The sequence below is a fragment of the Zea mays genome, chromosome 6, assembly GCF_902167145.1.
Source record: "Zea mays cultivar B73 chromosome 6, Zm-B73-REFERENCE-NAM-5.0, whole genome shotgun sequence".
Taxonomy (NCBI): domain Eukaryota; kingdom Viridiplantae; phylum Streptophyta; class Magnoliopsida; order Poales; family Poaceae; genus Zea; species Zea mays.
Window position 1 is genome coordinate 86,945,556 of NC_050101.1, and position 15,246 is coordinate 86,960,801.

Here is a 15,246-nt window from a genome sequence, read left to right on the forward strand (position 1 = left end):
TCCAACCATGTGGGAACAGGAGTAAACGTGAAAGCCACACGACAGTATGCGTTAGGTTGTTTCCTAGCGCTTGACTAATTAACTTCCGTGGTCCTTAACCACAGATGTTACGTCGGTACCTTAAAAAAAATCTCGAGAATATGTGGTGAATATTTAATATGGAAAGGAAAGGGGCGGCTTTCTTGTTAAAAAAAATCTCGAGAATATATTCACTAGCTAGAGGGACTAGTAGTAGGTAGTAGTAGAGGAGAACAGCCACTCAGCCAGCCCCCTTTACTTGCACACAATAGACAACCTCGAACAGAAAAGAAGCAGTTTTGCCGTCCGAGATGAGCCGCCACTGTGTGACTCTCCCTGTGATCATCTTTGGATTACTGCAGATGGCTGTGGCTCTCTACTCTAATCCAAGTTCAACGCATCCGAACTGCACGGAGAGATGTGGCAACGTCAGTATCCAATATCCTTTCGGCATCGGATCCGGCTGCTTCCGGCAGCCCGATTTCAGCCTCACCTGCGACGACGGCGGCGGCGGCGGCGGCAACCAGCCGCCCAAGATCTTTCTGCATGACGGCATCACCGAGGTCTTGCCCGATTCCGGTGGCACGGTGGGTCTGTCAAGGCTTATTGATGTAGCCATTTCCCACACCATCTTTATGGCACCTGGTATTCCTAGTTACAACTTCTCGTGGAATCTCAGTTCTTTCACTATGTTTGACGGCTCATTCAACGTAACTGGGTGTGACTTCGATATATATATTCAAGAACCGGGCACGAATGGTTCCTTATGGCCATGTACAAATCGCTGCCCCCAAAGCATCACCACCGAGACGGTGGCCAGACATGACTGCAATGGAACTGGCTGCTGCATTGTTTACCTTGGAATTAGTGTTCGTGATTTCCAGCTCAAATTTGTGCGCCACGATAATGGCGCTAGAGGTGATCATGATGCTCTCTCTAATGGAAGCGCCCTGTGGGATACAATTAACATTACCAGCAACTGGGCCCAAATATACTGGGATATAGATGATCAACCGACATGCGCCAGAGCGAAGGAAAAGAATATAAACTACGCATGTGTCAGCAACCACAGCCAATGCTTTGACGATGAAGTGTTTGATGTTGGTTATAGATGTGCTTGTAACAGCGGTTACGTAGGCAATCCCTTTGTAGTTGATGGCTGCAAGCGTGACGAAGGTGATTATTCCATTCTATCCAACTAAGGGCTTGTTCGGTTATTTTTATCTCATGTGGATTGGATAAGATTATAAAAAATTATGATAGATTTTGACTTGTTTGAGATTGAAATCCATCCAATCTCACCTAATCCACATAGATTGAGAGCAAAATGAACATGCCCTTATGAATCGGGTTTCTGAAGCACAAATTTATAGTATTTATCATTAATTATTTTCACCAGCTTCGAGTCAGCTAGCAAACTTTTACAACCTCCGAGCAGGGGTGAAGCTAGGTACAAGAAGTGGATGTGCACATGCAGCCGCGAAAATCTGCAAATTAGTGATTTAGATTAAATTTTAATCATATATGCACAGCTAAAAGTTATTGTTGAATGCATGTGCACGCTCCTCTAATTTACTCTAGTTTTGAGTAGTTGGATTCCATATAGTTACTCCAACATCTATTGCCACCGTAAAATAGATTGATTATCAAGTTATGTCGTTAACTTGTTGCAACTGAAAATTTGAGGTATTAATAATTAAAGACATCTGGCTGATTGTTTGATGGTCATGTTACAGTTACATGATTACTACGGAAGCTAGCTCATGAATTGTTCAATGAATGCAGGATATAGTCCAAATCAACTGAAGGAGAACTGCTCGAGGTCCTGTGGTAATATCAGTGTTCCATATCCCTTTGGTTTAGAGGAAGGCTGCTCTGCAAGGAAGCTATTTAAACTCAACTGCACAAATGCGACAGCGTCTATGCTCCAATTCGATGACGACCGTGTTGTGGCGTTTATAAATGTTACAGGGAGTCTCGTGGGCATCAGGTTTACCTCACAATTCGAAGATGGTCAGCTTGGGATATATGTATCAGGTGAACCCGATCTCTTTATGGGTCTTGGGGAATCAGTGGTCTCAATGCACTGGGCAGCTGCCAATCTTACATGCGACGAGGCCCTGAAAAATAAATCACAATATGCATGTTGTTCAAACAGCAAATGTTTAGGAGTCAATTCAAAGGATGGTTATATTGGATACAGATGCAAATGCTTAGATGGTTTCCAAGGAAATCCATATAGCATCAGTGATGGTTGTGAAGGTACAACTTAACTGTGTTTCTCACCCCTATCCAATTTCCATTTAATTTTAGTGTATCTGCTGGATCTATTCCGTCACATGCGTATCCACTTTATTTCATCACCATGTATTTACGCTAACATCTTCTCAAGATGGGTCAAAAAAATATTTTTAATATTTATCTTGTTACAAATTGACACATTTTCTTTAGGACTTAGACCTTTTATGAGATAATCAGCTAGTTGGCTATGAGACTTGATGGAATAGCCTCACACTTCCACTATCTAGCTTCTCCTTAATGAAGAACCTATCAACCTCACTATACTTTGTGTGACCAAGTCGAATAGGACTTGTTACAATTTTCATAGCTATAATATTGTCATTATGAACGGTCAGAGTCTCATTCCTCAGCACCTGCAGCTCATTTAGCAAGCCTTTTAACCACATCAACTCACTCAAGATCAATATCATTGTCCTATACTCAGCTTCTGAAGTAGATTGAGCCACCATCACATGCTTCTTGTTTTTCCATGGTACGAGATTCCCTCCTACAAATACACAATATTCAAATCTAGACCTTCTATCATCACTGCTACTTACCAAATTTGCATCACAATATTCTTTATGAACCGTAAACCTTTCATAAGGGTTTCCTTCAAGTACCTCAGGATTCTATATACATCTCCATATGTTCTGTTCTTGGATCATGGATATACTTTCTCACCACACTCATAACATAGGAGATATCAAACATGGAATGATATAGGAATATCAGTCGCTCAGCCAATCTTTGATATGTTTCTATATTGACTATTTCACCTTACTAGACACAAGTTTTGTGATTTTTATCAACAAGGGAACTACATGGATGACTCCTAAGCATTCTTGTTTCTACCAATAGATCGAGGACATATATCCTTTGAGATAAAACAATCTCTTTTGATGACCATGGAATCTCAACTCCAAGGAACTATCAAAGAGCTCCAAGATCTTTTACTTCAAGGCTCTCCTTAGATTTTCTGTAAATGTTTGATTTCTTTCATATCATCCCTAGTAATCACTATATAATCAATATAAACAACCATAATAGTGATAAATGAACCCTTATGTTTGTAAAAGAATTTGATCACCATTGCATTAGGTGTTACCTATATCATAAACCGCCATTCGAACCTATCAAACCAAGCACGAGGTGATTGCTTCAAACTGTATAGTGACTTCTTAACTCTACACACCTTACAAGAGTATGAATTTCGATAGAAGTTCTATATAAACATCCTCTTTAGGTCACCATGAAGGAATGTATTTTTCACATCTAAGTAATGAAGGGGCCAACCAAAATTTGCTACACAAAATATTAAGGTTCTAACAATGCTATTTTTTCTACAGGAGCAAAGGTTTTATCATAGTCAATCTTATATGTTTGATTCCACTCTTTTGCTACCAGTCTTGCTTTGTACCTATCCACTTTTCTTCTAGAGTCTGTTTTACAGTGAAGGCCCACTTATAGCCCATAACTTCCTTTTCTACTGGAGATTAAACCAATTCGCACGTCTAGTTTTTTTGGATAGCATGCATATATTTTCATTTCATTTATTACTTAGAATTCACCTTCACTACAGTTAGAAAACCTCATCATTGTCGGTTTCAGAAACTACATCACAAAAGTGGTACTGATAAGAGGGGCTCGCTATTGCTGATTCTAGAACTAATAGTGATATATAGGGCTGGAAACGAGCCGAGCCGAGCCAGGCTCGACTCGGTCACTTCGCGAGCTCGGTAATGAGGCTCGGCTCGGCTCGCAAGCCTGTACACTCAAGTACTCAACAACAGTAATTACAGTCGTTATTTCAAATTTGAAGCACAATATGTTCCATATAATAAAAAATTATGTCCCTACACTCTAGTTCCTTGTGAGTTGTGACCAAAACAACACATTGTTCACTAGATCTAGATGACTGGACACTAATAAACAAACTGACAACTGACAAGTGATAGCTGCAGTAGTTTGGACCGAGCCTTGAGCCGGCTCGCGAGCCTCACCGAGCCGGCTCGGCTTGGCTCGTTAGTGTAGCGAGCCGTGGAATTAGGCTCGGCTCGGGCTCGTTTAGGCTCGCGAGCCTCACCGAGCCGAGCCGAGCCTGATCGAGCCCGAGCCGGCTCGCGAGCCTCGAGCTTTTTTTCTAGCCCTAGTGATATAGTGTTATAAAAAACAAAAAATAGAAAACAAAATATATTCAATCACGGGAAGGTCCCACAACTAGGTGCATGTTGGTTGGTCACAACTCACACGTTTTTTCGCTCAAAAAACATGTGTATTGCATCCCACTTGGCTCAAGTTTAAGACCTCACTTGGCGCATTCTTTCCTTAACCACCACATATATGTGATATTTGTCCTAGACATTTTATTTCTGTCTTGTTTTAGAAGTGAATATTTAGGATACTTAATAAATTTAAGTTAAAAAATTGTCAACTATAAAATTTTATAACTTTTTGAGATCTAGAATTTTTATTTTGGTCATTTCTCTATTCAAGGTCATTTCAAGATTTTAAATTTCAAATTTGAGGAAATTCAAACTTAATTTTCCTTTGATAGATTATTTCAAATAAAAGTTTTCAACTACAAAGTTGTACAACTTTTCTATATATACAACTTTTGTTTTGGTCAGTTGTTCTTCTAAGGTCATTTTAAAAAAATCAAATTTCAAATATGTGCCATTCAAATGCAAGCGTGTTGGAATGACGATTTTTAAATGAAAAGGTTGTGAACTACAATGTTGCATAACTCTTCGAGATCAATAACTTTTGTTTTGGTTATTTTCTATGCGTACCTTTTCTCTACTACTACCACTATGTTACACACTCACTTGTGACTATGAAGCATATGGATTCCTTTGGTATTAACTATAAATTTTTTGAATCAAATATTTTGGTATCAAAATAACTTCAAATAAATAAGTCGTGAACTACAAAGTTACAGGATGTTTTTGGATCTATAACTTTTCATTTGGTAGTTTCTCCATCCAAGATCATTCTCTAGCACTACACATTCAACTATGACTATAAAGCATATGAATTCTTTTAGTATTAACTCTAAAACCTTATGAATTAAATATATCGACATCAAAAGAACATCAACTAAGAAGTTGCCAACTTTAGACTTGTAGATCTCATCAAGTACTATAATTTTTGATATAAAGTTTGAGCAATGTATCTTTGATATAAAGCTATGATGTTTTCATGTAGTCTACTATCGGGTCATGTCCTGAACTACCACCTTCAATTCGAGGCATTGATCAGTTCATGACTCTTACTAAAAATAGTAGAAACTGGCTAGTAATGACCTTAATATCATTATCAATTGTCCTATCATTGCTAGTTTTAGACACAAAACAACAGTGAAGGGTCGGTAGATACTATCACTACTAGTTTATGGACAACCATAGTGAAGGCCAGTTTTGTGGTAGTAAACATTCTATCTTGGATCCTGTTTTGCACACTTGCAATCCTTTGGAATACATAGTCTATAATGATGCAACATATTCTCTAGATGTAGGTGAAATATGGGAATTTGGGAGAAAAATAGCAATTTCATGATCTATACTAGATTCTCAAAGCCATAGGAGAGAGGATGTTTCTAGAATTGACTAGTATTTCTACATTGTGCAAGAGGCAATCCTATAGGTTCAAGGGTAGGGGAAGCATTACCACTTAACTTAGGTTGATTTGAGGAGCTCGATCAAGACAGGTCTAGGGAGGGGTTTGGGACTAGTGAGTCAGAATGTTGTGACTACAATTGCCTAACATGCTTCCCCTAGATTCTAAACCACTTCTTTGATATACTATTAGCTTTCTAGCACTAGTTTCCTCATTTATGTTTTCCTCCATTCCGTGCATAGGACATGGGATGATCCCAATAATCACCTCTTCATTCTCTTCATCTTAGTGGCTAAAGAGAAATCCAAGAATGCATCTAGATCACACTATTTTATGTAGTATGGTTGAAGCTTATCAAAAGTCACATCCATACTCACGAATAATCTTTTTCCAATAGAGTCCCAACACTTGTATACCTTTTATGTAGAAGAATAGACAACAAAAACATAATTCCCTGCTTGAGGATCCAATTTTCTCATTGAACAACTAATGTCTATGATAAAGTAGACACAACCAAACACCCTAGGAGGCACCTTAAATTCTCACAGTCCCAATAGAAGCTCAATAGGTGACTTCATGCACTGTCTTGGATGGTATGCAATTGATGAGATATGCTGATATCATCATAACCTCCCTCCAAAGGTATTTAGGCACATTCATTTGAAACATCAATGACCTCGATCGCCACCTCTAATACGTGGTTATTCTTTCTCTCAGCTATACAATTATATGGTGGAGTACAAGAACAAGTGGTTTGATGTATCATCCATGATCTAAAATATATTTTAGAAAATCATTGTTTACTTACTCCTTCCCATTGTTATTATGAATAATTTGAACCTTTCCTTTAAATTGATATGTAACCAAGTTATGAAAATCTTAGAGCAACAAAGGACTTCACTGTTGCCCTTGAACATCTAAATACATGTCACATGGGTGTTGCAATAATAAACATGACAAAAGCTTTGAACCCACTGAAAGATGTCCCCTTCTTCACAAAATTAGGATTAAATCTATTCAAACTTTCAAAAGGCACATGACCTAACCAATGATGGGGTAGCAAGATCTTCCTCTCATGCCCTTAACTAGTTGCTGCCGATGCTGAATCTTCATGGTTGATGCACCAGATTCCCTTATGCCCGACTCTAATCCCAATCACCCTCTACATACTCTTTCTCATAAAGTATACAAAAGTTTTCATCCAATGTAATGATGCATTCGAAAGATCAACAACAGAGCTAACAGAGAGGAGATTGACTAGGAAGGATGTAACAGACAAAATAGATGATAGGCAAAGGGATGGTGTACACTCTATTGACCATACTCATTAGATTGTTTGGGACGTACCATCAACTATTTAGTTTCAAAGTGGGTATATGGATTGTATGTCTTAAACAAATTAGGTATCCCTTAGATGCTCCTCGATCTATGACCCATCCATATCATGTGTATATGTGGATGCAAGTGCCTATGCTTGAGTACCTTTGTCTAAGCGGGCATAGTTGATGAAGTTACCAAAGTGAATGGTGGTATAACTAGGGCTAGTTGAGGTGGTGTTTGATGTCTCACATACCTTGCCCTCCTACCATTGCTATTGTTGCTACAATTGTTCCCCAGTCAAAGCGAGAGATGGATCCCAAGCTCCTCTATGGTAGTCCAATTGGCCCAAGGGACACCATAGCCTATACCATGATCCCCTGCATGACCTCCATGGCTTCCTCCATAACCACCATGAGTACCTATCATCACAGGAAACCTATGGTAGATTGTCCTAGTAGACAATACACTACGAGTAAGGAGGTGTGTTGTTGCTGCGATTGTCCTCCTAATTATGACTTCGGTTGTGGGGGCTCTAGGCATGCCACCTGGCTTGACCTATATCTAGAGAGGGTGTGCTACTTTCAGGGAATCTCTATACAAATGCACTACAATAGATCAGACATTAATTACCCGTGTTGTCAACCAAATCTAGGGCCACATAAACGATAAACCATCTATAGGAACATCCTAGATCTAAACTACAACTTGTATTATGCTGATGACCCTAAGCCAATGATTATGCACATGAACATAAACCAGAACCTCCAAAGAAGTCCATCTAGAATAAACAATGCCACTAAACATGTAAGGTAGCTAGGGTGCTAGTTGTTTATTGGTCTCTTGAGTTGCCACATGCAAATGTTGCAGCTTGCATGTCATGGAGTAGCATCCGATCAAGAAATATGCATCTAATGGTGTAAAAAAACAATCTAACAACATGAAGCTTAATGGTAGAAATAGATTGAAACTACAAAAGATAACTAGTAGATCTTGCCAACAACAACGCTTAGTACAAGATTTACCGGGGTAAGGTGACAACATCGTATCGCCCTAACACGACCTGCTCGACATCAAGTCAGGGCAGGATGGTGCTTCCCTTGGGGAAACCCTTGTGAAAGGTGTGGCAATGCGTCGATGAGATGAGAAGCACAGATTTCTTGGATAAACGAATGCCTTTTGATTATTATGCTAATAAACTGTTACATTTTATAGTCCATGGATTTGAAGTTATAGGCACTTCCTAACCAAATTTTGAACTAACCTAATGCCTATCTAAGATACATGGCTTATTGGGCCTATCCTCTTGCCTAGGCTAAATACCTCTACTGTTGAGCCCACTGATTAGAAAAGGTTGCACCAATCTGGATTGGATTTGGTAGCAACACATGCCCCTAGTTTTGGTAGAAAGTTTTTATATTGAAACTAAATCTTTTCCTTGTGGAAAATTTGCACCTCGTGTCAGCAATCAAGGGTACTTTTGTGGCAGCCGACTCAACATTACGCAAACTCTACTCAGGGCTCGGACCCTTGCACTTCTACTTTGAATTGTTTGGCTTCTCGAAGTAATATTAGTACACATAGAATCCTTTCTAGGTGGAGCAAATCCATCATATATCATGGCCTCCTCTTCTTCGTCCTCTCTTAGGAGCTTATTCTTCTCTTCCTCCCTTTATCTCTCCTTTGATTCCTCTTCTTCACGCTTTGTTCACCTAACTCCCCCTTCATCTCCCCGCCTCCTCATGGTCGTGGGCTCCTAGGACTAGTTCCAGGAAATCAACCCCAACCTATCTAACTATGCATGGATATAGGTTGATGAGTACAATGAGGACACGCCGATCGATGATCTACCCCCTCCTCCTAACTCCCATCATTACTCTAGAATCGATGACAACTCGAACTAAGATGACACCTACGAGGACTATGAAGAGGAGGTCATCTTCTCTAAAGAGTAGGTGAACTGGTGGTAGAGCAGTAGCAGTGAGGAGTCTGAGAAGTGTCTCGACTTAGATTTCATTGACGATCTTGACTGGGACAACTACCTAGGTGAAGACGATGTTGACGATGACGATAGCGACGAAGATAGCTGCAATGACGAGGATAAGCAGCCATTGGTGAAGCGTAGGAGAATGTAGGAAGTACCATAGGATCATGGAGGTAGATCACTACAACTTTTGTGAAGGGGTATTTCTAATTCTCATCGATATTTTGCTATAATATATATTTTGATGAGTTGAATCTGCCTCAATCGTGTCTCCGTGCTCTCCTACTGTGCCATGATTACTAATCTCTTTCTGGGCACCGTCGAATCCATAATAATTAGTCACCTTCCCTTCATCATCGATAACTCTAGTTACAACTCCAGAATTTATTGTGGCTACAAGAGGATGAGCATCTTCGAACCTTGTAGACCAGAACAAAAACCATTAACATCATATTGACCATAACTTATGATAGTTACTGCTCCTAGGGACAATTGTTGAAGGTCTGGGTGTATATTGTGATTCCTATCTACATAATCTCGAAACCAACATAGAAAATTAGGCCTTCCATCTTTTCCCTCTTTACGCATCTGATCATGTTGATTCGATGTTGGTTCACGACCACACATCCAATTTTGAGAATCAAACTCACTGTTAGTACAAGGAAATAAACTTATTAAGACATGAAAAAGGCTAGCGAGTTACTACAAATTTAGTTTGCACTTATATGAGGAACCGATTCATCTCTTCCATGTTGTTATACATGTAGAGCAAAGAAGTCTTCCATTCATCATTGATGAAATAGTTTGTTATGATGGGTCCTACAGTTTTGCCCCTCCATTGAAAAATTTCAAGACCACTACATGGGATCTTCGTTGACATGATACCACAATGTAAGTGCGTTGACGTTGTGTTCCTTTGCAAAGTATAGGCCTATGAACGATGCTATCCTTGGTATTTAAATTCTTCAGTGATGCACCCTTCATCTCATCCCTTTGAAGGACGGGTGAGGCGACCAGAGGGGGTGAATGGGAGCCAATCAAAATTTGATGATAAGAACTGGAAAGTGGGCTCTTAACTCCAATTGATATGAAGAAGTCGCTCAAACCAAAATAATATCAGCCAACTAGTGATCTCGTGATTTCAAAATGTTCCTAGGACTCACACGAGACCAACAAAACAAATAGATCACAAATCGAACACCGGAAATCCGAATCGGCCCAAAACCGTGTCGTTATCCGGTGCTGCTTTCAGCAGCTCATAATTTAGTTTTTGAATGCAAAACTGAACGAAATGGACTCTGATTGAGCTGAAATTTTATACATACCTTGAAAAATGGTATTTCGAGGTTTCCACAAATTTTGAACTCAAACGGATTAGTAAATCAATCGCAAATCAGAAAATACGAACAAACTTCGGGTTTTGTTGGGGTTTTGCCTTTTTATCAAAATGAGTTCAGATCAATGCACAACAAAAAACGGTGCAAACCAGAGGATCTTAGTGGTCCAAGGACTGAATCAAACCCATAGAGAAACCCTAAAACTATCCCCAACTCAAGAAATCAAGGATTCTTCCAAAATCCAAAGAAGAAGAGAGGAAACGACGTGGAGACAAAATCAAATAAAAAACTTCAGCACATACAAAACTGAGCATGCGATTAGAAAAACCTATAGATGGATTTGGCCACCTTCCATTGAATAATCGATGAAGAATACAAAAGCACAGATGAAGAGTTCAAAGCATCTGTGGATCTCGGGCTAAACTAGAGAATGAAAGCTAGGGTTTTCTAAACAAGAGACTAATGTGTGAGCCAAAAAAATGGTTGAAACAATCAGCCCACCCATCTATTTATAAGGGTCAGTACTACTTCCTAAACTACCCTTAGATACATAGAGCCTATCCACTCCGCCAGGGACAAAATGGACCAACCCTTCTAGCCTAGCATAGTTTCCATCTTTATCTGACTGAGCTTCTAATACAATACGAGGAGGTGGGTCCTCACTGTGGTTCACCCACATAGCATAGCCAGACATATAGCCATTATTATAAAGATCTATTGACATAGTCTGTCTGTCAAGGAATGAAATATTCTGACACTTGCTACAAGGACACCTAACATCGATTCTAGTCTCCGACCAGGCAAAAGCACGGCCGAGAAAAGTGTCGTCTTGGGTATTGGCAACCCACCCATTTGATAGATCCCCTCTTCTTCCAACCTTCATACATTCATCGATGATGCTCCACCATACTAGATGCAAAATGTTAACTTGGATGATTGGTGACGGCAATGGCGAGCTCGCGACGACAGAGAGGGGTCGACGACGTGGACGAGGGCACAACCACCTACGTGGTGTGCGGGGTCGGAAGGGAGAATGTTGGCTAGGGCGCAGTTGAGGGAGTAGAGAGGGCGCATGTGTCGGATCGTGCGCGCCACTAGCGAGGGCGCGGGACGATGGGCCAGGAGGGAGCATGGCACCGAGCATGGGCGCGGGACAACGAGAGGGAGCGGGGCACCGGACGAAGGCGCTAGACCGACGATCTGGTGCGCCGACGAGGTCGCTAGACCGACGATGGCATGGGGATGCGTGGATGCGGGGGCAGCAAGGGCGAGAAGAAGGCAGTGACGACAAGTATGTGTGTGTGTGTGAGAGAGAGAGAGAGATAGAGAGAGAACGAACAACGTCGGGCGCAATTGCATATTCAGATGACTTCCGACGGCTTAAAACGACAGCCATCAGAAGTAATGTAACTTCCGATGGCTGGGCCTAGGGATTCGTTGGAAGTAACGTTACGTCTGATGCCACAAGTAGACCATTAGATGTTAGGTTATGTTCGACCGCATCGAAGACGGCCGTTAGAAATAGAGCTGGTCATTGAACTTTTCCCTATGTCCTGTTGTGATACCAATGTTTCTTGATCTGGTGTTGTGTCATAGTGCGAGGGCTCCCTTTATTTGTTGTTGAGCAAAAAATTTTCTACAATCTTATAGATGTATGTGAAATATAAGGGGTCTAGAGAAAAACTAGCATGAAACACAGTAGGGTTTGGCACAATCAACTGATGCTCACTCGACATCGAGCGGTACTATGTGCCATGAGGCAGATACCTTTCTCAGTGAATATCCTTGTTGATTGAAGATTACTTATGTGTCAGGGTTGAGTTGAAAGCTACCAAGAGTCCACGACCATGGAATCTGGCAGAGCATGGGTTATGCAAACTAACGATGGCCCCTCCTTGGCCTAACTGGTTTCGGCTTGGATATGAACCATCACTGAAATTGGCTTAACGGTTTTTAGAGCTCTAGAAAAGAACATATTTATCTTGTCTTTACCTTTACAATATGCATAAATAATAACATGACCTTAAAAAATCATTAGATCATATGGTATAAGCAATGGCCCTCTCTACAGGAAATAGTATATGTTTGACATGTAAATTAAGCATAAATGTCTGAAAAAACTGGCACCAAAAGGTACATGGAAATAGTACCAGCATTTCTCCAACCCCAACACCAATAAAGATGCTCACCTTGGTATGTCATCATTATTTCCTCTAGACTGACAATTTCCTTAACACCATAAAGATGCTCACCTTGGTATGTTCGCTATTTATATAGTCCACTAGGATATATGTTTTTCCTTATGTGCTATTGCTTTGCTTCTTGTAACAACACCAGGGAAGCTATCTTCATCTTAAATTTTTAGTGCATTAGAAAATGGTGAGACTTTTATATCCATTTTAGCAATTTTGTTTGCCATTTTGTATTTTTATTTCATGCTTCATGGTTATTTATGTTTCCAGATATCGATGAATGTAAAACACAACACATTTGCAAAGAGAACGAGGTATGCAACAATGTTGCAGGGAGCTACTACTGCACCAAAACAACAAAACAGCAGGGTCTTGTTTTGGGTATGTTATGTTTAGTTTTCTGAACTATGTTCTAATAAAGCGCATTATGACATTGGCAAAAAAATCTTTGTAGGTGTGATTATTGGGCTTTGTGTTGGCTTTGGCATTCTAGTATCTTGCTTGGGCGGGATGCTTGTCATCCGTAGATGGAAAAGGGACATTCAAAAGCAACTACGGAGAAAATACTTTAGAAAAAACCAAGGACTTCTCCTAGAACAACTAATATCATCTGATGAGAATGCCCGCAACAATACGAAGATTTTTTCTCTGGAAGAGCTCAAGAAGGCTACAAATGACTTTGATACATCACGCATACTTGGACGTGGAGGCCATGGAATGGTTTACAAAGGAATCTTGTCGGATCAGCGTGTGGTAGCAATAAAAATTTCCAAGATCATGGAGCAAGGTGAAATCGACAGTTTTATCAATGAGGTCGCCATTCTTTCTCAGATAAACCACCGCAACATAGTACGACTCTTCGGATGTTGTCTTGAAACTGAGGTCCCACTTCTTGTGTATGATTTCGTATCTAATGGTTCTTTGTTCGAAATTCTCCATGCCGCTGAGGCAAGCAACGATTTCCAGTTGTCTTGGGACGATTGCTTAAGGATTGCATTAGAGGCTGCAGGGGCACTTTATTATCTCCATTCTTCAGCTTCAGTCTCAATCTTCCACCGTGATGTCAAGTCCTCGAATATACTTTTGGATGGAAACTACACTGCAAAAGTTTCAGATTTTGGTGCGTCAAGGTTGGTTCCTATTGACCAAACCCATGTTGTTACGAATATTCAAGGCACTTTTGGCTACTTAGATCCTGAGTACTACCACACTGGGCAACTAAATGAGAAAAGTGATGTGTATAGCTTTGGAGTGGTACTTGTGGAGCTACTCCTTCGAAAGAAGCCGGTTTTTACAAATGAGACTGGGACAAAGCAAAATCTGTCCAACTATTTCCTTTGGGAAAAGAAGATGAAACCTGTTACAGAGATAGTGGCTTCTCAAGTTCTCGAGGAAGCAACAGAGGAAGAAATTAACATGGTTGCCTCCCTTGCCGAGAAGTGCTTGAGACTCCGTCACGAAGAAAGACCTACAATGAAGCTAGTAGAAATGACTCTACAGTTTTTGCGAGCAGAGCGGTTGAACTCAAGTAGTGATGTTCCTGCGAGCAAGCAAGAGGTGGAAGAACTTTTGGGTACAAGCACTTCCTATTCTGACACTTTGCTGGACAATAAAGCTGCTACAACATCCCAACAATCAAAGGGATATTATAGTTTGGAGCAGGAGTTTGCTTCTACTACTCTACCACGTTAGATTTGTCACTCGAGTGTGAATTATTACCGTTGTCATTTACGTTATAATTCGTGAACCAAACAACACCTCCGTGCGTTGTCATTTACTTGTTATTCTGTCATGAAAAAGTATATTGACTATGGCAGCAAACGTAGCAGCACCTTGAAACACATTATTACAGATTCTTCAGTTCATTCTGAATAATCTTCCCAGAGCACTGTCTATTAGATATCATCTTCTTCATCTCTATTCTGCAACAACAAGACCATATGTTGTAGAGTAGATGCTAGGATGTCACCACCATCGTCTGGACTAGTTCTTTCATCCCGTGCTCAGTGTCTGGAATCTCTTGTTCAGTCATCTCCCAACCTCCCTGTCAGAGTTTGTATGCTTCTCTGTTCGGTCACATGTTTCGTCTCTAGGTATGCTTCTGTTTTTGTGTTATGTACTACTACAAATTTTGCACTGTACATGTCAAAAAAACCGAGTTTGGAATTGGTTAGTAACAACAAAGAAAAAGACAACATGAACCAAAGTAGCTCGGCATATGCACTTTCTCTGCATGTCAAAACAATTACATGTCTTCATATAACATGTCAAAACAATTACATGTCCGAATCCTTCCTGCTGCCCCGTGCAATGCAATCCGGGCTCCGGTAGAACATACTGCAACATACGCATGGAACGTCACAAGAACGAAACTACAACTGCGATGTGCAAGTCTGCAACACAGATCATCGCGCGCAGATGGACTCTGTTAGTGTGTTGGCCTTAGTGGTAGGGGCGGATCCACAATTTTCCTATAACCCGGGCCAAACCTACTAAATTT

The 15,246-nt window shown here is 40.4% G+C and overlaps 1 protein-coding gene across 1 annotated transcript; it reads left to right on the forward strand.

The window, feature by feature from the left end:
- The first annotated feature begins 209 nt into the window (after positions 1 to 209).
- LOC103629517 (wall-associated receptor kinase 5) lies at positions 210 to 14,752 on the forward strand. The gene is made up of 4 exons (XM_020539298.2): positions 210 to 1,194; positions 1,804 to 2,280; positions 13,017 to 13,127; positions 13,201 to 14,752. Exons 1-4 carry the CDS (start codon positions 330 to 332, stop codon positions 14,436 to 14,438), a joined length of 2,691 nt encoding a protein of 896 aa, XP_020394887.1. The 5' UTR covers positions 210 to 329; the 3' UTR covers positions 14,439 to 14,752.
- The last annotated feature ends 494 nt before the right edge of the window (positions 14,753 to 15,246 follow it).